Below are 22,743 nucleotides of genomic sequence, written 5' to 3'. Positions count from 1 at the left end.
AAGCCGGCAGGAAGTCGGAAGTCGCTCTCACTCCCACTGCTTTTTTGCCCATTTGTGGTCATTCTGTTGATTTGTTCAGGTAAGTAAATATTGACCTGCTATTGGAGTTCATTTGCCACTACAATTATTTTTCCATTTATGATATACTTTTCTTAGATGATCACAGGACCGTCTAGCATTGGGGCAAAAAAAATAAATGGTCAGCCTAAAATTTAATGTTCATTCTGGTCATATCAGACTGCACTACCTTTCCCGCAGAGGATGACCCAACTGGTCACAGGGTTGCCTAGTGATCTTTCTAGGATGCTCTGATTCTCCCCTTTGTAAAGAAAAAGTCGGGTGCTGGACCCCAGCAGGGCAGGGTACTTTCGGATCTGGTTTACAAGGCTGCATCGCTGAAACTCATTCTCAACCAGGGATGGAAAACTCTGCAAGGGGAAGGAATATCTCCTGTAGGTTAACCATACAGGGTGCTACAGGTCAATAGTGGGTGCTGCAACCTACCTTTTCTTTCCTGGTGGCCTCCTTTTTGCACTCTCATCCTTTGGTTCAAACCTTCTCTCTCTCCCTCCCTCCCTGCTGAGACCATATCTGCATGTAATGGAATGTGAGAATGACCTTGGGGGCGGGGGGGGGGGGCAGGGGGAAAGATGCTGCCCAGGGAACAATCAGATAAGAGAGAGCATATCCCACAGCTGCATAACAGGAGGAGAAAGAAACTTGGGAAACTGATCAGGTGGTTAAAAAGGGACAGCGGGAGATTTGTATTTTCAGACTTGCAAGATTCTGTTAATGTAGCCTAATAATAAAGTAGAAATAGCTCACGTTTCCTGTCTGGTTTATCTTAATAGGTCATGTTTCCTGTCTGGTTTATCTGGGAGGGCTGACACTGTGCTGCAAAACTCAGCTAACCACTAGATGGCAGCCAAGGGTTGGTGTTTCCCACATCTCTAGCAGACACACAGATTCTTGCAGCCCAGACATGCTCTCTTGCAAGCAGGGGCTGCCAGAGGTGGGATGGGCAGCTGTTACGAGAGGCCTCCAGGCTGCTTGTGAAATCAGGATGAGGGCCAAGGACAGCCTGTGGCCCTAAAGCTGCCAGCTGCCAACTTAGCTTTTCTAAACAAAAAACAAAGAAAAAACCCTTTTCTCCAGCAAATGAAACCTTCTTGTTTACCAGTTCTTCAGAATGTCGGAGCAGAAGAATGGACTTGTAAATTAATCTCTTGCCATCAGATGAAGAGAGTGGTCTTCTTCTCTTAGCAAAGCAAGTGGTTCACTCACCTATTGTACAGCTGTTGGGAGTTGAAAGTGTAGAGCAAGTATAAGGTGTTCCCTGCGAGGAAGACCAAGATCCAGAAAATCATGAAGACGGATCTCTTTTCCTAGAAGGAAAGAAAGACCAGCGTGTGATCCTTCAGCTTCTAACATTTCAGATAAACTTGGTAGCTATGGGAGCCATCAATTTATTTTTAAGCCTATGGTTCCTGAGCCCATTTACTCTAAGCAAGGTTGGGGTGTGATTTGGATGGGAGACCACTGGGAAATGTCGCAGCTGTAGGCTAAGTTGGAAACGCATCCTAGAAAACAGCAATGGCATCCAAATCACTGCCAGGAAAACTGCATGGGTATGACTGCACAGTCAAGTAAGAGTCAAGCTCAGCTTGAGGATGCCTTTACGTTTTACCATTTTCCTTCTTAAAAAGTTCTGGAAAAGATAACTAAGTTCAAAGTTCTTAAAAAAGACAACTATGTCTATTGAAAACAAAATTTAATTTGATTTATTCAGTTTAGGCCCCATCTGAGTCCAGGCTGACTTTGGACTGTATACAATAAATCCAGACAGAATAAAAATACAATAATTACAGTAACAACAACAAATAAATAAATAAATTGGAAAAGAATGCTCCCAAAACAGCCATTCAGCCACCTTTTCACTGCTGGTCCACAAAGGCCTTCATGGTATTTGACGCATCTGCCTGTTCATTATTACACTCTATTAAGAAATTAATTTGTCCAAGGCCTTTGGGCTTGTTTACTTTCAGCGGCATGCAAGGTCTTAAATCAAATCAAATCTTTTGTTGCGATCATAGACCAGCGTAAGGAGAGTGGGGAACAGTCATTAAAAAAAAGCATAAAGGATCTAAGAATATGCGTTGAGTAAAAATAAAAACCTGAAAAATATATATATAAAAAGCTGGAAGATATACAAGATCTATAAATTAAAAACTAAAAGTGTATGTCAGAAGCTAAAAGAACTTAAAAGAAGGGGGAGAAGCATTAAATGGGTGTAGGGTTAGTACACGGAAGGCCATAACTACCAGTTATGAGCCACTTTAAAATGGCAAACTGGGTGTCCATTAGATCTAATTTATACAGGTAAGCCCCAAAAAAGGTCACCATCTGACAAATTTTTGAGCACTACTGCACACAGCCGGGCAACCTTATATGTTGCAATCTGAAAGCAAGCAACAGGGTGGTACAGCATTACCAGGTAGACCAGTCAGGAAACACAATCAGATAAGCTAATTCTCCTTTATTGTAAAGCTACATTAACAGAATCTTGCAAGTCTGAAAGTACAATTTTCCCCCCATCTCCTTTACAGTCCGAGAAACTAGGGAGGGTCCCTTCTGAGCGTCTTGCCCCACCCACTATCCAGCTGCGGGCTATGCTGTCTCTTCTCTGACCATTCCCTGGGCAGCATCTCTTGGCTCAGTCTCCCAAAGTCTTTCCCACATACCACTACATCACCCACCCTTTCAGACTCATCTCCCCCATCTCCTTTACAGCCTGAGAAACTAGGGAGGGTCCCTTCTGAGCCTCTTGCCCTACCCACTATCCAGCTGTGGGCTCATCTGCTTCTTATCTGACCATTCCCTAGGCAGTGTCTCTTTGCCCAGCATCCCAAGGTCTTTCCCACATACTGTTACAGGTGGAGTAAAATTGTACTGTCTGCCCTGAGAGAGGCCCATTTCAGCCTCTTATTTCCAGAGCCCAAATTGCAATCTGCACCCACCTTCAAGGAGACTTGTTCTCGGAGGGCTGAATTTGCATATGCAAATGTGCTGGCCATGCCCACGCAGAGAGCAATTCCTGTAAGGGAAGGGAGAGATCTCTCAATCTGGCATTTTAGAATTAACAGCTATTCCATTCTGTGTTCCCAGGTAGCAGGCAGGATCCCTCGGTTCCCATGTGCCAGGAAGGAATTTTGCCCTGCTTTTCTTGTCCAGGTCCAAAGAAACTTGAGAACTGGTGCCAGAAAATTGCTCTCCTGGTTGGTTAATCAAGTAGTTTCATTCAACAAGGCTAAGCTGGGCAGCCAATACATTTAAATAAATAATAATACATAAATAATAAATAATAAATGCTGTTCAGTAAATAAGCAAGCAAACAAACACATACGAACACCTTCTGGGAGGAACTGATACCCTTCTATGGCACATTCCTTTGGGTGTTTTTAAATTATAAATGTAACAATGTGTTAGTTAAATATTAAGATGTTTGGCATAGCTTTGCATAGTTGCTGTAGTGTTCTAGCACTAGCCTAGAAACTGAGAGATTGGAAGATTGATGTCGGCCTCGCTGGGTGAACCAGGTACGAATCACGACCAGATGAGCTAATTCTACTATATTGTATAGCTACACTGACAGAATCTTGCAAGTCTGAAAGTACCATTCTCCCCAGCCCCCTGGTCTCCTTTACAGTCCAATAAATTAGGGAGGGTCCTTTCTGAACCTTTTCCTCCACCCTTTATGCAGCTGTGGGCTATGCCCTCTCTTATCTGACCATTCCCTAGGTGGCGTTTCTAGGCCCAGTCTCCCAAGGTCTTTCCCATGTAACTTTGCATCACTCTCCCCTTCAGACTCATCCCTCCCATCTCCTTTACAGCCTGAGAAACCAGGGAGGGTCCCTCCTGAGCCTCTTGCCCTGCCCACCATCCAGCTGCGGGCTAAGCTGTCTCTTATCTGACCACTCCCTTGGCAGCATCTTTTTGCCCAGTCTCCCAAGGTCTTTCCCACATATCATTACATCACCTCCCCTTCAGACTCATCCCCCCATCTCCTTTACAGCCTGAGAAACTAGGGAGGGTTCCTCCTGAGCCTCTTGCCCTGCCCACTATCCAGCTGTGGCCTATGCAGTCTCTTATCTGACCATTCCCTTGACAGCATCTCTTCGCCTGGTCTCCTGAGGTCATTCCCAGAGGCCATTACAATTAAGCCTCTTACCCAGCTTATGCTGGAAACAAAGTTTAGCCAGGAGGATCATGATGAAGGGCAGCCCTTCCTGCAACCAAGAGATCACAGCTTTCATCTCGGGAAGAGCAGGGGCTGGGGTGCCAGGCGGATCATCGGTGGTCTCTTCAGGATGCCCGTGCCGCTCAGCACCGCTCATATGGAGCAGGGAGGACCCTCTCTGGTGGCTGTGATGGTAGTGATGCAGTTGCCGATAGTGATAGAGCCCCGCCTCTGTCCGGCTTGGCCCCTCCTCCCGGGCAGCGGGCATCTGAATGAACACCTCTGCTCCTCCGGCCGAGGATCCGAGGACCAAACTCGATTGGAAAGGGGTGGCTGAGATGCTGCCCGAGGGGGTTCCCCCCAGCCCTGAGAAAAGCTGCTGAGGAGAGGGGGCTTCTGTCTTGAGGCTTTCAAAAATGCCACCTTCATCCACGCTGGTCTCAGAGGTGATGGCTTGGCTCCGGCTTCTGGAAGACACGGGGGAAAGACAGATCAAGGGCCAAAGATCAAAGCGTTAGCCCCTGATCTTCTAGGGGTAAAGCCTGTAAAAATAACTGGTGATTATTTGGGGGAGTAGGGTGGGTGGGAGGAAATTTTTATTTTCCGCTTCTCCCCCCAAATGGGGAGAATTCTACATTTTCCCCTGCTTCTTTCAAGGCTGTGTCTAATATCATCCAGCAAGTCCATGCATTGATATTGGGCAGATGTCCACTTTTTCCTCAATGTCTGAGCAAAGACGGCTTCTTAAAACAGCCAATGTGGTCTCCTCTCAGATGATGTGACCACAAAACCACCTGGAAACAGCTTTCAAACCAAATTCACAGCTCCCAGAAAGCTGCCCCAACAGCTTTTAGGAAGTTATTAAAAAAACAGCTTTTTCAAAATGCCACATAGCAACATCACCAACCCCTCTTATGGGTTGTATCATTTTTCTCTCTCTTCGATTTGGTCGATAGAGTTTGGATTGTAGGTGGCTCTAATTCTGTTCTTGTGTTTTCAGTGACAGCTTTGGAACTGCCAAGATTCCAAAAATAAAGTAAGTAAAATAAATTTACAAGATTGCGGCAAGATAAAAAGCAAATAAACAAACATGCCACGGTTTGTTTTAATCACAGCTTGGAAGAGCTCTGAAGCCATAAAGTGTGATTTACAAACCATGATGTCTGGCTGGGGGATTCTGGGAGTTGAAGTCCACACATCCTAAAGGCACCAAGTTTGGAAAAAACACTGTCTATATTCTCTATTCAGCCCCATGTTGCAGATCCAAAACGCTCCCAAACCAACTTAAATAAGGAAACAGCCCTGCAGAAACAAGATACTTAAGCTGAAACGTAGTATCTATTCACTTTCTCCTAAAAACAATTTTGCTTCTGTTACACAAGAGAATGCATCATGTTTTTCCTTGCTGATACTTGTATTTCTCTTCCTCTGTAGTTTCCTTTTAAATTTATAGTTTTAAAACTAGAATAAACAAACAAAGGAACCTCTTCTGCTACTTAAGAAGTTGAGTTGCATTCATCAGCGAAGTGGACATATTTGATTTAATGACTTAAAGCCTTTTTCACCCAAGCAGTTCTAAAAAATTGGCAAGCAGCACTTTAACAGAGGGACAAGTTGGTGTTGTGCCTGGAATAGTGGATTAGGACCAAGGAGACCCAGATTCCAATGTTCCCTCAGTCATGACAATCAGTCAGTAAAATCTGAGTAAATATCTTTTACTTATCTCACTGGATGGCTGGATGGATAAAGTTGGAAAGATTCTAGATCAGGGTTTCTCAGCCGGGGGTCCTTGGACCCCTCAGGTTCCCTGGGAGATCATGATTTATTTAAAAAATAATTTCAAATTCAGGCAACTTCAGCTTAAAGAGGTAAGTTTCCTTCTTTATTTTTAGTTTAAGAACACTGTTAATGCATCTATACAGCCCCACCCATGAAACAAATAGAATACTTTTGTAACTTCTGGCCTATCTTTGAGCCTGAATGTGCAGGGGCTCCCCCAGGCCTGAAAAAAATATTTCAAGGGTTCCTCCAGGGTCAAAAGGTTGAGCAAGGCTGTTCTAGTTAAAGCAGGGGGCAAACCCGGATGATCAGAAAAAGTTAAGTGGGATCAGCACTGGTTGGGACTTGGTAGGAGATCACCAGGAATCCCAAGACTGTAGTCCAGATTGGGAAGTTGTAGAATTCTTCCGTGGATTGCTGCCAGGAAAACCATATCGATGCACCAATGCAGCCCCGGGGAGTTCGGCTAGATTTGAGGGGAACCTCCCTTGCAACAAGCAATATATCAATAATAAATAAAACAGGCATTTCCGAAGTGGGCGAGTGAATGCAGTGTGCTTCTCCTAAAATCATGACTCCCGAGATGTTTGAGCACATTGTTTAAAAGCAGAGAAAGGGGGCTTGGCTTTTCTCTCCCGCTCCTATTTTATTCCCAGTGAAAATCTCTAAGAAATAATCCAGCTGTTGATCAATGGACCATCAGTTGATCAGTGTTGACTCATCAGTTGCTAGCTCCAATGCCAAGGAAATGTTCAGCGGACAGAAAGGGAATGCCCCACCTGTAAAAGGTTTGCAGAAGGATTCTAGCAAGTCAAACTAGGTACTGCAGCACGGCAAAATCTCTTTGGGTTGCAAGCTCTTTGGAGAGTTCTCGGTTTAGAACTGGCACACGCATTAAGGGAATTTGCCCAAGTTCTTCTCTCTCCCCAAAGCGTTTCAGGGCTCCAAGTCTTCCTCTCCAGATATCTCGACTATGCAGAAACCTCCCTGGGCACCACTTTCTACCCTGTGGCTTCTGAACCGAGATTTTTAGGGCTAGTCTCCAAGGCCAGGCTCACACCTGTGCATAACAAGGGTTTTCAGCAACAAGGTTTCATACAGGTGCCTCTTGCGGTCCCAAATTAACAAGGTGGTGCTTTTAATAGTCCCACTGGGTTTAATCCCCAGATGGGGTGGTCTCCACGCACCCCTCCAGAAACACATTCAGGGTGTTGGGGGAAACTGGTGGAGGCCAAAAGCCAATGGGATGGGATTCTTGACAGCAATGCATCCAGACAAGTGGATCAAGTCATTTAAAATAATAAGAGCGCAGATTTTTTTTTTTAATGGCAGCCTTAACCTGATATATTACTGTAACATTAACTTGGGATGTACTCGTAGTTAAATCAAACATTGCCAAGTGGCTTGGAACCAGCTTTTTTTTAAAAAATCAGACATAAAGGGAAAATTTAAAGCACACTTTGTTGGAACAGTGCAGCCAGCAGCAAAGCAATGCAGAGACTAAGGCCCCATGCTAAGCCCTAACAGGAACCTCATTATCCTTGGGGCTGGCTTAGCATGTCGTGTGAACCTAACCAGTTGTGGTTGTCTCAACAAACCGTGACGGAAACAAACCAGGAGTTACTGCAGTGTGTAAGCAGAGTCATAGACAATCAATAATGGCTAATTCAGACTGTCAGACCGAAAAACAAACTAGACCAAAAACAAACAGGCATTTTGTTACAAAATTCTCTAAGCCTGGGAACAAAATACTGCAGAATGAGAACAGACGGATATGCCATTCTTATCTTCTGAACAGCTAGCCAGTTCCCCAGTAAATTAAGAGAGGCCCAAAGGATTCATGGAGGACACTAATAATGCACTTGCTAACAAAAAGGAGATTAAAATACAGACACATATCCACTGTCTAAGATTTTGTGACCTCGCCCCTTTTTCTTTGCCGTAAGCCTCACTAACAAGTCTTTGTGAGAATCTAGCTTTCTTGGGCATGACTAGTCCTCTAATCACATTCAGGGATACAAGAATTTATTTAGAATTTGCATAGATTTACTATAGAGCATCTACAGAAAACATTATCAAAGAAATTCCCACAACTGCTATGTATTGAACGCAAGCCCTATTTACAGTGAAATCAAGGTTCAAATACTTGCACCTCTTTTTTGTGTTTGTGTGATGTGAAGGGTAAGCACCAATCTCTTCTGAATGGGAACCATGGTTCCCAGCTGCCTCTTGGTTTGGTAATGGACGATCTGGCGTAACTTCTCACCTGTCTGTCGCAACAGGTGCTTTCTGATTCGCGCGCTATGAATGACGGCATCCTTACCTTTCAGGTGGGAGGCTGTCGGTGATGCTACTGTGCCGGCGCTGCATCTTTCTTAGCACTTTAAAGCACAACACGCTCCACATTAACGTGGGAGGGCAAGGACACTTGGTGTAAGAGCTAAGAGTGGCTTATGGGCATCCGGGAATATTGGTGCTGGGCCCCCCAAGACATAGCACAGAGAATTCCACCTGCAATGAAGACCAGCCAAAGGCCACAGCGTGAATCAAGAGATAAAAACCAAACTGTCCAAGCACCGCTATGAATGCTTTCGCTACACCCAGCAGAAATTTGGGGCCTGGATTCAAAGGTCACATCAGAGTCAGCAGGGAGAGGAGATCAGCGGTCCTTGGGCTAACAGACAGCCAAGGACGGCTGGGACTGGCCCTTCGACAGCTGCCTTCCAGCTGTTTCTCTGCGGAGGAGAGCTTGCAAGGCTAAAGGGAAAAGAGAAAGAAATGAGGACAGCAAAAGTGTTCCCACAGGTTAGGGCATCCCACTCAGCATCGGGTGGGGCAGGGGGAGATGTAAGAGTCCTAGGGGATATCCGTGGTGTGGAAAAAAGGGACAGGATGCCTCTTCTACTCTAGGAAGGGGATCTGGGGTTATCCAGGGAAATTGAAAGGCGGGAGATGCAAAAGGAAAGACTCCAGGCAAGGCTGCCGGAACTCACTGCCACAAGATGAGGATGCTGACATTTAAGTTAGCTAGTCCAAGTCATCGGGGGTGAGGCTTGTCATGGCATCTGGTTTGACCCTGCCATCCTGTTCCAGATAGACCTTCATAGGGAGAGGGTTCAGAATCCGGCCTTTTCAACACACCCCTCTTTCTACAAAGAAGACACCAAAGCCGAGCTGACTTCCTTCCCTCCACCCCCCTTCGTTCCTTCCTTCCTTCCATCACTCTCACCGTCCGTCCGTCTGTCCTTCCATCCATCCCTGTCATTGTCCTCCCTCCCTCCCAAATCTACACGGATGGAGAAGGGGGCCCCTAATGATGCCCCGCAATTATTGGAGGGGAGGCCAAAATCTCTGCCTTGCTCCAGCAGCCCCCGCCCCCACCCCGCGATCCTCCTCTCGGACTTTCCTTTTGCCCTCCGCCCCCCTGGGAGTCGAAAGAGGGCGAAACTTCCGGGGCTCTCCTAGCCCACGCCGCGATACGTGCAGGGAGGGTCCCCACGCAGCAATTTACCTGGCCCCCGAGAGCCGGCCGGTCTGACCCGCCCCCAGCTTTTCTTTTCCCCTCCCCCCGCCGGCCGAGCACGTGACTTCCGACTCCGCCCCTCCCCGGGCATCCGCCGCTGGACCCGGAGTAACCTTCTGGTTTCCTCTGGCCTTGCGGGGGGCGCGTGGGGAGGAGGGGGACACGGGGGGAACCGCAGGCTCCCTTCTCCCCCCGCTTCTTCTTTTTCTTCCTCCTCTTAGGTCCTCTCTCCCTGCTTAATTCGGATCGGCCTCTTGTCCTCGTTACACCGGATCAGCTTCGCTTCCTCTCCCCTTTGAACCGGAGCGCCTCTTCCTTCTGCTCCCGTTTCCACTGCGATCGGCGTTTCTTTCTCCCCTTCTCTCTCTCTAGGCGGGGGGGGGGCTTCGAAGGGGCCGGAGGGGGCTGCCTTCCTGGGCGAGGGGCGATCCTGCTCGCAGCCGCCGCCGCCGCCCTCCGGAGTGTCCCTTTCTCCGTCCTCCCCCGCGCTCCCGTCCCCCTTCCGTGTCTCTCCGGCCGGGGGGCTCCCAGGGGCTGACTGCCCTGGGATGGGGCGGGGGGGCCGTTCTCCCCCATCCAGCCCGGATTGCCAGCCGGGTTCGCGAGGCCGAGGAAGGGCCCGATCCGCCGCCTTCTCGCCCCGGCGCCGGGGGGACGCCCGCTTGCTCGCCCGGAGCTCCCTTCCCGATGGTGCAGCTGGTGGCGCTGGTGTGGCGAAGGCTGCTGCGCAAGCGGTGGGTCCTGGGCATCGTCTTCGGCCTCTCCCTCATCTACTTTCTCAGCAGCACCTTCAAGCAGGTCAGTCCCGAGCGCGCGCTCCCGAGCCAGCCTGCCGCGGCTCCTTGACAGCCCTGCGAGGGAGGCCGCTGGCTGGGCTGGGAGAGGGGCGGAGGGCCTTTGGGGCTGAAAGGGGCTGGAACTCGGATCCCTGGCCCATCCGGGAGCACCCTACGGCTCTGGCAGGGAGCGGGGAGCCGTGCCCCTCCAGATGTTTGTCACTGGCAGAGCTGAAGGTGTGGCAGGCCCAGCGCCTCTGGAGGGCACCCATTTGGGGAAGGTTTGTCAAAGAGCACCTGCTTGGGGTGAGGCTGCTCCTTGGATGAGAAAGGCTCATCCTAAATGGAGAGGGCTCTCCTTAACTTCCAAGTTGTCTCCTCTGGTCTGGAGCCCAAGAGAGAGGAAATCTGTGCTGGCCCATCTTTCCTTTTGCAAGAGGCCAAGCAGCCTTGGCTCTATATATAGTTTGTTTTTTAAAAAAAATCCTCCCCCAGACTGCCTGGACAAGTCCCTGCAGTTTTCTTGGCAAGGTTTTTCAGAAGTGGTTGGCCATTGCCTGCTTCCTAGGGCTGAGAGAGAGTGACCGGCCCAAGCTGGCTTCATCCTTAAGGTGGGACTAGAACTCACGGTCTCCTGGTTTCTACCCTGGTGCCTTAACCACTATGCCAAACTGCCTCTCTGTTTCTATCGTTATTATTTAGCAACTATATGTTTCGATGCCGCTTCCGGTGATAAATCTCAAAGCAATTTGCAACTGGCCATTAAAACGCCACAGTGTGAAAGGAGGGAGGAAAAGCAAAGCAAAAGGCCATCTTGGGAAGGGAAGAGACCTGGGTGAAAAGCTGTTTTTTAAACATGTGCTTAAAAGATGCAGATATGGGTGTGTGTGTGTGGGAGAAGAGCACTCCAGGGTGACGGTCACCACCCCAAGTCCTGCTTGAGTAACGGCATGTGGCACTCTGCGCTTTTTGGAGGTTGAAGAATTGGTCCTTGCGATGATCTTCGTGATCATCTTGATGTGTAAGGAGGAAAGGCATCTCCAGGACTCCTTTTGCCCAGAATTCTCACCCATGGTGGGCAGGTTGGGGCATGTGAGGAGTTTGTTTGCCCATCAGAGTATTTAGAGAAAATGGGCAGAGAGACGACCTTCTCCCTCTTTTGAAGACTAGGCCTGGGGTCATCCCTTGAAGCTGGTTGGAAGGAGATGTAGAATAGAAAAAGGCAAGACCTTCACACAGCGCATTGTGGACCCATGGGATCTGTTACATGATACAGTGATGGCCACACATTTGGGCTTAGGAGGAGATTGGACAAGTCAGAAAACCTCATGGAGGACAGGCCTATCAAGGGCAATTTCTCTAGAAGATTTCATGTTACCTCTGGGTTGGGGGCATCCTACTTCCAAATACCAGCAGCAGGGCATCATCAGTGGGAGAGGGGTAATTTTTTATATCCTAGTTGCAGGCGCCTCAGATGCATCTGGTTGGCCACTGGTGGTGGTGAGAAGCTGGATTAAGATGGGCTTTGGCCCGATCCAACAGGGTGGTTCTCATGTACTTGTCTGAAGGGCACCCCGGTTGGAGATGATTGTCCTGACTGTTCTCTATTGGCTGAAAGGGTCCAACCTTTTAACTAGCAGTGTGGGGATAGATGGTTGAGCGTGGAATTTTTTGGAGGCTCTGCTGTGGAGCTTGGGTCGATCTCTAGCTGTTGATGCTAGATGGTGTAGAAGGCCATGGAGATGGCCTTGAGGGAAATATTCAGAAGCTGTTACGTCAGCACAGGGGACAGAAGCATCCCGTAAGTCCTGGGCGAGGAGACAGCATTAGGAAGAGACTCAGGCTGACTCTCCCTGACTTAGTGGGATATAAAAGGGAGGGGAGGAAAAGCACAGTCAGGCTTGTAAGAAAGACTCTGTTATTATAGCCAATCTAAATAAAATAATAGTTCTAGTCTTCTTGTAGGGTTGGTTCCTGGTCCAGTGTACCTAATAGGACTGACGGATAGAGGTAGGACTATTAAACTCCAAGGTGGGTTGTGAAATTCATGGACAGAGAGGTTTTCAAGACCAGAGGAGCAAAACAGGTAATCCTCACTTAACAACCATTCATTTAGTGATGGTCTGGACTTAAGACGGTGCTGAAAAAACCAACTTATGACCAGTCCTCACACTTATGACCATTGCAGTGTCCCTGCAGTCACGTGATCACAATTTGGACACTTGGCAACAGGTTCAAATTTATAACCATTGCAGGGTTACGTGGTCATGTGATCACCATTTTTGACCTTCCTGGCCAGCAAAATCAATGGGGAACCATGTGATTTGCTTAACAACCACATGGTTCACTTAACGCCAGTGGTGATTAGCTTAACAACTGCTGCAAAAATGGTCATAAAATCAGGTTGGATTTGCTTAATGACCGCTTTGCTTAGCAACCAAAATTCTGGCCCCAACTGTGGTTGTTAAGCAAGGACTACCTGTATTTGAGTCATTAGGAGCTGCATTTAATTTTTTGAGGGTGGTGAAGGCTGCAGTGGTGCAGGATGGGCAAGGTGGTATCTCATGGGTGAGGTTGGTGGGAGTGTTTTACTTGTTTTCTGAACTGTGCTAATTGAACGAGATTTTGTGAGTCTTTTACCTCAGAGTAAGGGAAAATTCTGAGCTCTTGGTTTCCGGCAACCCCAAGGTGGGCTTGACCTTGGCTGTCCCTCCCCATAAGCTACTCATGGGTCTAAGTACTGGATAGCTACTGTAACTTTTAACAACCATCTTGTCAAAGGGGTTGGTATTGGTAGGCATGGCTTGCTTGGGGCACAAGCCTGCCATGGGGAGAACCCAGAATCCAAGTGAGATTCAGGTGGACTCTTAACAATATGGGGGTTCGGTTGCCTGAAGTTCATAATTCAACATTGTTTTGCCAAGCATTTAAGGGAGCAGCCAGTAAGATCCAGATTAATTTCCTTCCGCCTGGTGCCTTTCAGATGGATGTCTGGACCTCACTTCCCATGAGTCTGCTGTGGCACGTGCTGGCTTTTGTTATTTGAAAGGGCAGGGAGCTGGGGGAACACCCCGCTCCCGCTTTGAGATACTGACATGTGGGTTGGTCTTCTCCCAACTCCATTGTAGGTCAACGGAAATCTAACTAGCGTTTCCTGTCCTCATGTCCCACGTGCCTCGTTGTTTGCTTTTAGGAAGAGCGAGCGCTGCGGGATCGGAATTTCCCCCAAGTTCAAGACGAGGACCGCCCCATCGCCTGGAAAGTGCAGTTCAGCCTGGGAAATGGCAGCCAGCCGAATAACCAATGTCGAAACTCAGTCCAAGGAAAACTGCTGATCACGGATGAGTTGGGTAAGGTTCTGTGCCAAGCCCAGGGTGGTCTGGTGCTGAGAGTGTTGGATTAGGAGAGCCAGGTTTAGACCCCCACTTGGTGGTTGAGTTGGTTGACTGATGGGTTGGCTTCCTCAACCCAGGTTTCCTCAATGGACGCAGGTAAGAACTCTGCAGTTCTTGTGCTCCCTGGAAAAATAGTGGGGTGCAAATGGACAAAGGAAGTTCTTACAAGCTGTCAGGTGTGTGGCTCCATTGCTGAGCCTGCTTTAGGGCATTCTTGAGGTCCAAGAATTGAACTGGTGGCATTCCAGATGTTTTTGGACTTTGCATGCTGTCAGCTACAGTAAGCATGGCCAGATTGAAGAGAAAGGAGACCAATGGATCTCATTTACTAAAGAGGCATGGATTTGAGGAGGTGCCTGTGGCTTCATTTGCTCTAGGTCCTAGCCAACAACTTGTTTGCAAAGTGGAGCAAGATCCAGGCATGGAAGATGCGATTATTACAATACAATGAGGTCATCCTTTGTTGAAACAGTTGTGTAAAACTTTACATCGGTGTTTCTCAACCTTGGCAACTTTCTCAGAATTCTGGGAGTTAAAGTCCACACATCTTAAAGTTGTCAAGGTTGAGAAACACTGTTTTACATAGATGCATACTGTACATGAATGAGAAACTCTTATATGTATAGTTTTTCTGGTGGCCCTCTTTTCCTTCTTCCCTGTTTCTTTTTCCCTTTTTTTCCTTTTTAAAAAATTCAATAAAGTCCCCCTCCCCAAATTGAAAACACACAATGGCCAATAAAAATGAGTACGCCTCTGAGCCCTTGCAAAGACTCAGATAACTGACTCCTTTCTAGCCCAGTGTTTTGGCTTCTGTGCTGTGGCATGGAGTCCTCCATTCTCCTTCTGCTGAGCTTCTAGAGGTCTTCTGTGGCAGGCTACATCTGTGAGAGGAAGGACCTGCTAGTGAACGGGTGTTGTAATGTGGAGGCGCCCAGTGTCAAGTTGTACAGCTGTGACAGCTGCCTGCCCAGTGGATGCTGCAGCGTTTACGAGGCCTGTGTGTCCTGCTGCTTACAGCCCAACAAGGTAAGCTGGTGGAATGGTCTGTGGGAATGGCCTTGGGAGACCGGAGGAAGAGTTGCAGCCAGGGCAGTGGTTGGATAAGAGGTGGCTGAGCCCACAGCAGGAATGGGGAATGGCAAACATCTCAGACAGGACCCTACTTTGTTTCTTAGGCTGTAAAGGAGGGAGAGATGATGTGATGGAATGTGAGGGCCACCTTGGGGATCAGAGTGAAGAGATGCTGTCAAGGAACAATCAAATAAAAGGAAAGGGTAGAGAGAGGGTAGTGGTCTAAAGAAGAAACTTAGGAAAGACCCACCCGGACTACTTAAGCAATCAATAGGGAGGGCGGGAGATTTGTACTTTCAGACTTGCAAGATTCTGTTAATGTAGCCTTACAATAATAGAATTAGTTCATCTGGGCCTGCTTCTTGTCTGGACTACCTCACAAGGCTGATGTCTGGATTCAGCCTTCACTGTATGGAATGGCTGAGAGCATCAACAAAATGCTGCCGCATATCTTTAGCACCTCGTTTATGATTCCAGATTCAGGGCTGGTCCCTTCTTGTCCCCCTGCCGCCCCTGGAATAATAATAATTATTATTATTATTATTTATTGAACTCGTACACCGCCCAACGCTCAGTGATTCTGGGTAGCTCACAGCCCTCAAAGAAATTACAGTAAAATTAATAAAAGATAAAAGGTGGCAAGTGTGTAGGGATGGAAGGGGTGCATAATGGTCTGTGGGAATGACCTTGGGAGGAGGAGGAAGAGCTGCAGACTGGACCACTGGCATGTAAAATGTGTCTCAGCTCTCAGAAGGAAAAGGGGCATGGGAAGCGTTTCAGAAGGGACCCTCCCTAGTTTTCTGGAGAGTAAAAGGGAAGGAGGGGAGAAATGCTTTCAGTCTTGCAAGATTCTGTTGATGTAACCTTAAAATAAAGATAGAGCTATGGTTATGCTTCTTAGCTGGACTCCCTCCAAGGACTGACATGATGCTTCGCTTTTAAAAAACATGTTTTTCTCTTCGGTGTGTCTGTGTGTTCAAATGTGGTTCTCTCTCCTTCCTTTCTCAGGAGTGTTGTTTTAGTAGTGGGGATATAGGAAGCAGGGGCCCCCCTAAGATTCTCAAGTAATAAATACAGGAGACAAACAAGAGGTGTATCTTGACCAATAGCTTATCTGTAATTGTATGTTCTTTGTAGGGCTGCAGCATTGCAGTGACGAGTCCATTCTGTTATAAATTGAATTTTAAAACAGGGCTCTCTCTGACACTAGACACACCAGCGTGCAGGGCTTTTTCACCACCCCCTTCTCCCCAGTTTAAAATCATTCGTCCTCCTTTCTCTTCTCCATCCTATCACTATTTTTAAAGAACAATCTGTTTATCTTTCACAAAAACGGTGGCAGTTTTCCTGTTTGTCCCTTCAACAAACTAGTAACTGTCTTACATGCTTAGGTTAGAATGGGGTCTTTTGGGGTCCAAAGACTGGAAATTACCTGATCCATGTTGTGGGTCAGTAGATTGAGTCAGATAATCATGGAAGCTTCCCACTTAGTTCTAAACAGACCCTGGGGTCAAAAGCCAGACAGTGCAGTTAACGCAAGTGTTTTTCAAACTTGGCAAATTTATGCGTTGTGGGCTTCAGCATCCAGAATCCCCCAGCCAGCATGCTGATTCATGTCGTGGGAACCTGCTGTGTTTAGGATTATGCTATGTTTATACTGTGTTGTTATATATTTGCTGTGAACCACTTAGGAGCAACTGAAATGGCTTAGATGCATTTGTAATTTTTTTTTTAATCTGTTCAATTGTGTCCGATTCTCAGAGACTGCCTGGACAAATCCCTGCAGTTTTCTTGACAAGGTTTTTCAGAAGTGGTTTGCCATTGCCTGCTTCCTAGGGCTGGGGGAGAGGGACTGGCCCAAAGTCAGCCAGTTGGCTTCATGCCTAAGGCAGGACTAGAACTCACCATCTCCTAGTGTCTAGCCTGAAGCCTTAACCACTATACCAAACTGGCTCTGCTACTGTAATAAATTAAATCATACAATTGCACGGTTTCTATTGGTTATTTGACGTGGGAGTTTGAGACGAAGTCCTAGAGAGACCCTGAATTGGGAACTTCTCTTGGCATTCCACCCCTATGGCAGTTTTGGGGTGGTGGCGAGAAATAAGCAGAAATGGGTCAGAGGTTTTCACCCTGGCACCAACCCTGGTTGTGCCACCATGGATTTTTATTTATTTTTTGGTGGAGTCCTTGGCGTTCTCTGAGCTTGGTGGTTGGCTTTTGATTTTTACTTTCCACCTGAGTTTTTGTTTAAAAAAAAGAAAAAAAAGGAAAGGAAAGGAGGGCGAACAGAAACGACAGCCTCCCAGCTTCCTCTGAGTCTCGTGAGAACGGTAAAAACGGTGGCTCTACTACAGACCCAGCCATTCCCGATGGTCGTCTGCTGGCACGCAACGTTGAAGGAAGGTGTTTGGGGAGAGGGGCTGAGTGAAACCCTTCTCCATCATGCAGTTTTGGTCTTTGTGAGTTTCCCGTTTTTTCTCCTTCTTGCTTTTCCAGCAACAGCTCCTCAAACATTTTCTCAACCGTGCGGCGCTGGCCTTCCGGAATCTCTTCACGGCGGTGGAAGATCACTTTGAGCTCTGCCTGGCCAAGTGCAGGACCTCATCCCAGGTGAGGGGAGAGAAATTGTGTGTCACCGCAGGAGATGATTGGCTGAGAGAGGCATGAGAGAGGAAGATTCTCCTCCTCTTCCTCACCCCCACCCCTGATCTGCCTGAGCGACTTTTGAATATTAACTTGTTTCCCAGAGCTTGGAAGTGTTACAGCCCCCTTTGCCTAGGTAACAGTTCTTCCATACTTCCTATTTGGATAGCTTATACTTAAGGGACGCGGTGGCGCTGCGGGTTAAACCGCTGAGCTGCCGATCGGAAGGTCGGCGGTTCGAAACCGCGTGGCGGGGTGAGCTCCCGTTGCTCGTCCCAGCTCCTGCTCACCAAGCAGTTCGAAAACATGCAAATGTGAGTAGATCAATAGGTACCGCTTCGGCGGGAAGGTAACGGCGTTCCGTGAGTCATGCCGGCCACATGACCCGGAAGTGTCTATGACAACGCCGGCTCCAAGGCTTAGAAACGGAGATGAGCACCGCCCCCTAGAGTCGGATTCGACTGGACTTTACGTCAAGGGAAACCTTTACCTTTACTATACTTAAGTAAATATAGAATAGCTTTTTCAAAAGCCAGATTAAATGGATTGCCATAAAATATACTATATGACAGATTTCAAAAAAATTCCCGTCTCTCAAAGATTTTGTCCCCCTGTAATGACCTGGATCCTGAAACAGTGGATCATATTTTATTGCATTGTTAATGTTATAATAACCTTCAGCAGGAAGGAAGTTATCTGGCCTATTTTAAAATCTAAACCAGGAAGGGACACTTCTGAGTATGTTAAAATTTTAGTCGCAGATGAAAATCCTGAGATCACGGTGGCAACAGCCAGATTTTTAACGATGGTTATGAAAACAAGGTCTTTAGTAACAAATCAGTGGGTTGGGCTTTTAAGTGTATTGTGAAATATTTATCAAATATTTTATCTGTTAAATTGTTGTATTTAATGTTGGGTCTGGATTATATTTGTTTTCGGGCCTTTTGGCTGTAAAATAAAAAAAAATGATTTTGAAAATGTTACCCCCCCTTTGCCTAGGTAACACTTCTTCCATGCTCAGTGTCACCTTCCTTCTTCTCTACAGTTGAACAATGTCTGCACGGGGTGGCACCGAAGCCAAACATTCCTGCCCACAAAGACTGAGCAACGGGGCTTCCTCTTCTCTGGTGACCAGCTTCTTTGGCTGTGCTTTGACTTGCCTAAACATTTCTCCCCTGTCTTTCTCTCCTTCCCAGAGTGTGCAGCATGAAAACACCTACCGGAACCCCATTGCGAAATATTGCTATGGCGAATACCCCCCAGATCTTCTGTCTGGGTGAAAGCGCTCGAGAAACTGGCAAGGATGTAAGCTGAGAGCTGCAGCAACGGGAGGGAGAGAGAACTTTGCAATCAACTGGTCTGGCTCCTTTGATTAAGACTGGTTTCATTCTGCATCCTCCCACTCCAGCTTCTGGAAGAACTTTCCCTCAATTGTTCAGCCTGCTGCCATGTCCCTGCCGTTGACACGCAGGGCAAAATGGGTGGAAATCTTCTAATGGTTGGATTCAAAGGACTATGTCCAGGGTTTGCATCATGGACCCCGGTGACACTTGGACATAGAAGTTAAGTGCCTAATCAGTATCAGTCGTGTGGGACCTTGATGGCTTGTAGATCAAGAAAGCCATCACAGAAGTGAAGACTGCTGGAAGTGTCCTATATGCATCTGTGTCCTTGATGGAAACGGCTGTTTGCAAATATGAAAAATTTATTCAGGTGATAAGAAGATACTTGTATTAGACGAAAAGGTCTTGTGGATTCTGCACACTAGTGCCGGACAGACCTCGGCTCTCGTCTACCTTACAGGAGGGCACTGTGGATTCATTTTTCCAGCTTTTCCGATGCAATTTGCCCTGTATGAGTGAGTGCCAGTCCCTTGCCAGTGCAGGGTGTGCAAGTGGGAACTTGTGCTTCTTCCGTTTTCTGGCACTGACAATGGAATGAGAGGTTTCTCAGCAAAAGGACAAACTGGAGCATCACAAGGAGAGGTGACAGTGGGTGATGCCATGGGCAGGAGGCAAAGCATCGAAATCTCTGTCCATGGAATGCTCTAAGTGTGGACCGATCCCTTTTAGAAATAATTTTTGGGGTTTCTTTAGCAGCTTCTGATGTTTTTGATTTGAAAATTGAACATGGCCATGATTCTCAAGCAGTAAGTGAAGGTGGGGGAATGAACAATCCTGTTAAGTCCATCTCCTCTCGCTCTAGATGGGCTACTTGGCACCTTCAGACTCATGATTGAACCATTCACTCAGGAGCCACAGCATGGAGAGGTTCAGAATTTGTAATAATTTCCCACCAAATCTAAATATGCTTGTACCTAAACTCAAATTGTTCTCTTTTTTTCATAGCTAAGGAAAGAGTACTGCAAGGAAGGTCTTCCCTGTTGAAGGGAGGAAAGAGGTAACATCTCTTAGCTTGTTGCCCTTAGCTGAATCTTCCACAGCCTGGTCTTTCCAGAGGTATTGAGGTGCACCATGACCAACTTCTGGGATCTTTCATCTCAACATACTTGCAAGCAGTGTTACTCAACCCTTGGCTGGCTGGGGAATTCTGGGAGTTGAAGTCCACACATCTTCAAGTTGCCAAGGTCCAGAAACACTGCTCGCAAGACTTCAGTTAGGGAAAAGCTAAGGAAAAGGATAGAAGGATATCTGCTAAGAATTGAGGAGAAAGGCACAATGTTCTTGAACAGAATACCCCAGAACAGAGCTCTGGATTCACTAGGGAAGACGAGGAGGCACATTCCCTCCTTGGATGGAAATTTAGCAACTTCCATAATTTGGTCAACTGGTTGCCTTGATCTCTGACCTCCCTTTCCTTGGGCTTTTTGGGAAATTCCATCTGAGAAGAATCGTTTTTTAATAACTGGATTACAGTATGCATGTTCTACTCAGTTACTTCTGGAGTTCCCAAGTTGATATCCTCCCTGTTGGGTTACAGCTCTTGTGATTATCAGTAAGTTACGGCCATAATGGCAACTATGTGACCACATAGGCTGGGGAAGGCAGATGCAGATGGGAAGGGATTGCGAGAACCCCTGACTTCTGAGAAACACTGAAACTTGATTTTCACCAAGCAGAGTTTCAGCCAGGAAACCTACTTTGTTTCAAGGACCTGGCAGTGTCTTCCTCACTTTTCTGACTTTCTACATTGGTTGAATATCAGAGAAATCAAATATCTATTTGTGGGTAATGGGTCCCTAGGGAAAAGAGCTTTTAAAGGATTAGGCAGATTTGTGGAAACAGAAGACTATCCATGTGATCAATCATAACAGCACTCCACTCTGGGTGGGAAGAGGGGCATTGACTGTTAGCTTCACGCTGCTCTGTCTGGCTGGTCACTATTAAAAGAAAGCACTGAATTGAACCTGATGGACAAAAGAGCTCTTCTTAAGATATACGATAGTTTAATACAGAAGGAATTATTGGATTAGGACAAATGTGATCCTTGGTTTCTATAATGCTTCTGAGGTGTAAGTTCTAGGAAGAGCATAAACTTCGAAGGACTTTCTGAAGGGCAGGCTGAACCCATCATGGCATCTTGCGTAATTTAGTTTGAATGCCTGTAACTTTTCGTTTATCTTCTTCAGGTAAGAAATAAATGCACGCTCCAAGGTTTCCCCATGAGTAGCTGTCTTCTTCCTCCCCTTGTAATCACCTTGAATGTTATTTTGTGACCCTTTGTGCTGGCCTAATAAAGGTTTTGCCCTGACCTGCATACATCCTGTTGTCCCAACATCTTTTTTTTTCAAAGCTAGTTCATGAAACCTCCGTTTGGGGGCAAAGTGAGCATCACAACCACATTTTTCCCCGTTGCTTGGTTTTGCCCTGAACCTCTGTCAAATTTGAATGTTTCCTGCTTTTCTGCTTCCCCCTAGTGGAGATACATGGTCACAGCATTTACAAATGACAAATCTCTGGAGCCGGATTTACCGTAGACATCAGGTGAGTTAAGGTCTCTGCCACAGTTGCAAAGAACCTTTCTATATGGGGACAAGTGGAGCGCATGTTTTCCATGCAGAAAGATCTGCATTCTTTAAAAAAAATATCTTTATTTTAGCTATGAAATTTATCTACTACCCCAATTCAACTGAATAACCGCCCAGAGTCATTGTTGAGATGGGCGGTGGAAAAATGCGACTGATTGATTGATTGATTGATTGATTGATTGATTGATTCTAGGCAGATTACAGTATATACTGCAATATGATTTGGTGATGTAAGCAAGTTCCTATCCAACACACAAACCTGTTGCAAGTCAGGAAAAAAAAATGTAAAGGTAGAGAAGAACTATGCATTGGCTGAGTGACAGATGGACCAGAAGGGGTCAGTTTCTACCAAAATTGTGTTAGGAAAGAGGTCTCCTGCCACTTCCATCTTGCTCTGCTTCCTGTTTGCAATATTATGTAACACTGAGATTGAAACAGAAGTATTGGGGGGTGGATCTTTATGGACACAAAGTTGCATCACCCACACCCAAGGTGAAGGCCATCAACGGACTCAGCACAAGGTCTTCATGCTTGATTATTTTTCTCATGGCTGATTAACCTCCGATGCTTTTATTTGCCCATCAAGGTCTCTGCTGCGTCGTACAACCCCTTCCTAGATATTGTAATATAAGATTCTTGCAGGTGGCTGTGAACTTCAGCTTGGTGTTAAATTCATCCAACCGAAGCGCTTCTCAAACAGCCTTCAAAAGACGCTATCTTTTTTGAGGTGGCAGCTTGGAAGTCAAACAGGAGTGGCCCCAGCTGGGGATCTGAAACTGTTTGGATGCGTTTGTTCCACTTTGTGACTCCGCTTTGGAGCACGTGGAGGTGGTGACAGCTAGCTGGTCTGGCAGGATAATTTTAGGCCCAACAGAACAACACAGATTAGACATGAGCAACAGGCCTATCTTTGCTGCTACTGCTATCAGTCCCCACCCTGCCCCATGTGATGGCAGGAAAAGGGTCCCATTGCTACAGATGACAAAGATGGATTAGCAATAAGGTGGGTGAAGCACAGGGCACTAAGGACATCAACTTCTACCAGCTAAGAGAGAACATTCTAATTTATGGCTGAGTGACTTGAATGAGCTTGCTGCCTAATATATGGCAAGGCTTTTCAAACATGTGCGCTTAAAGATAGTGGGCATCCTATCCTGTCAGTTTAAGCATGTTAAGGAAAGTGATTGGAACCTTTTTTCAGGTGAGACCTCACAAGAGATGATGCCACTGTTTCTTTAAAAAGAGCAGCCGTATCACAGCCTGTCTACAAGGCCCTAGAACCAATCTTGAATTACAAAGAACAGGATGTTGCATTTTTTGGTGCTGTC

At 46.8% G+C, this 22,743-nt stretch overlaps 2 protein-coding genes across 2 annotated transcripts in view; one reads left to right on the top strand and one right to left on the bottom strand.

The window, feature by feature from the left end:
• RNFT2 (ring finger protein, transmembrane 2) overlaps positions 1 to 8,628 on the bottom strand; it is a 29,321-nt gene extending 20,693 nt beyond the window's left edge. Inside the window, exons 1-4 of the mRNA XM_063315610.1 lie at positions 8,340 to 8,628; positions 4,229 to 4,704; positions 3,018 to 3,094; positions 1,285 to 1,385 (exon numbers count right to left, since the gene is read on the bottom strand). Coding sequence (XP_063171680.1) covers positions 1,285 to 1,385; positions 3,018 to 3,094; positions 4,229 to 4,704; positions 8,340 to 8,422 — 737 coding nt within the window. The 5' untranslated portion in view covers positions 8,423 to 8,628. The remainder of the gene's footprint in view (positions 1 to 1,284; positions 1,386 to 3,017; positions 3,095 to 4,228; positions 4,705 to 8,339) is intronic.
• A 1,321-nt stretch (positions 8,629 to 9,949) lies between these two features.
• Positions 9,950 to 20,793, top strand: SPRING1 (SREBF pathway regulator in golgi 1). The gene is made up of 5 exons (XM_063315545.1): positions 9,950 to 10,337; positions 13,509 to 13,665; positions 14,585 to 14,736; positions 17,281 to 17,394; positions 18,624 to 20,793. The coding sequence occupies exons 1-5, from the start codon at positions 10,227 to 10,229 to the stop codon at positions 18,705 to 18,707; spliced, it is 618 nt and encodes a 205-aa protein (XP_063171615.1). The 5' UTR covers positions 9,950 to 10,226; the 3' UTR covers positions 18,708 to 20,793.
• The last annotated feature ends 1,950 nt before the right edge of the window (positions 20,794 to 22,743 follow it).

The sequence above is a fragment of the Candoia aspera genome, chromosome 15 (genome assembly GCF_035149785.1).
Source record: "Candoia aspera isolate rCanAsp1 chromosome 15, rCanAsp1.hap2, whole genome shotgun sequence".
Classification (NCBI taxonomy): Eukaryota; Metazoa; Chordata; class Lepidosauria; order Squamata; family Boidae; genus Candoia; species Candoia aspera.
Note: the sequence above shows the minus strand (reverse complement) of the source record. Positions and strands in the feature narration are given on the sequence as shown.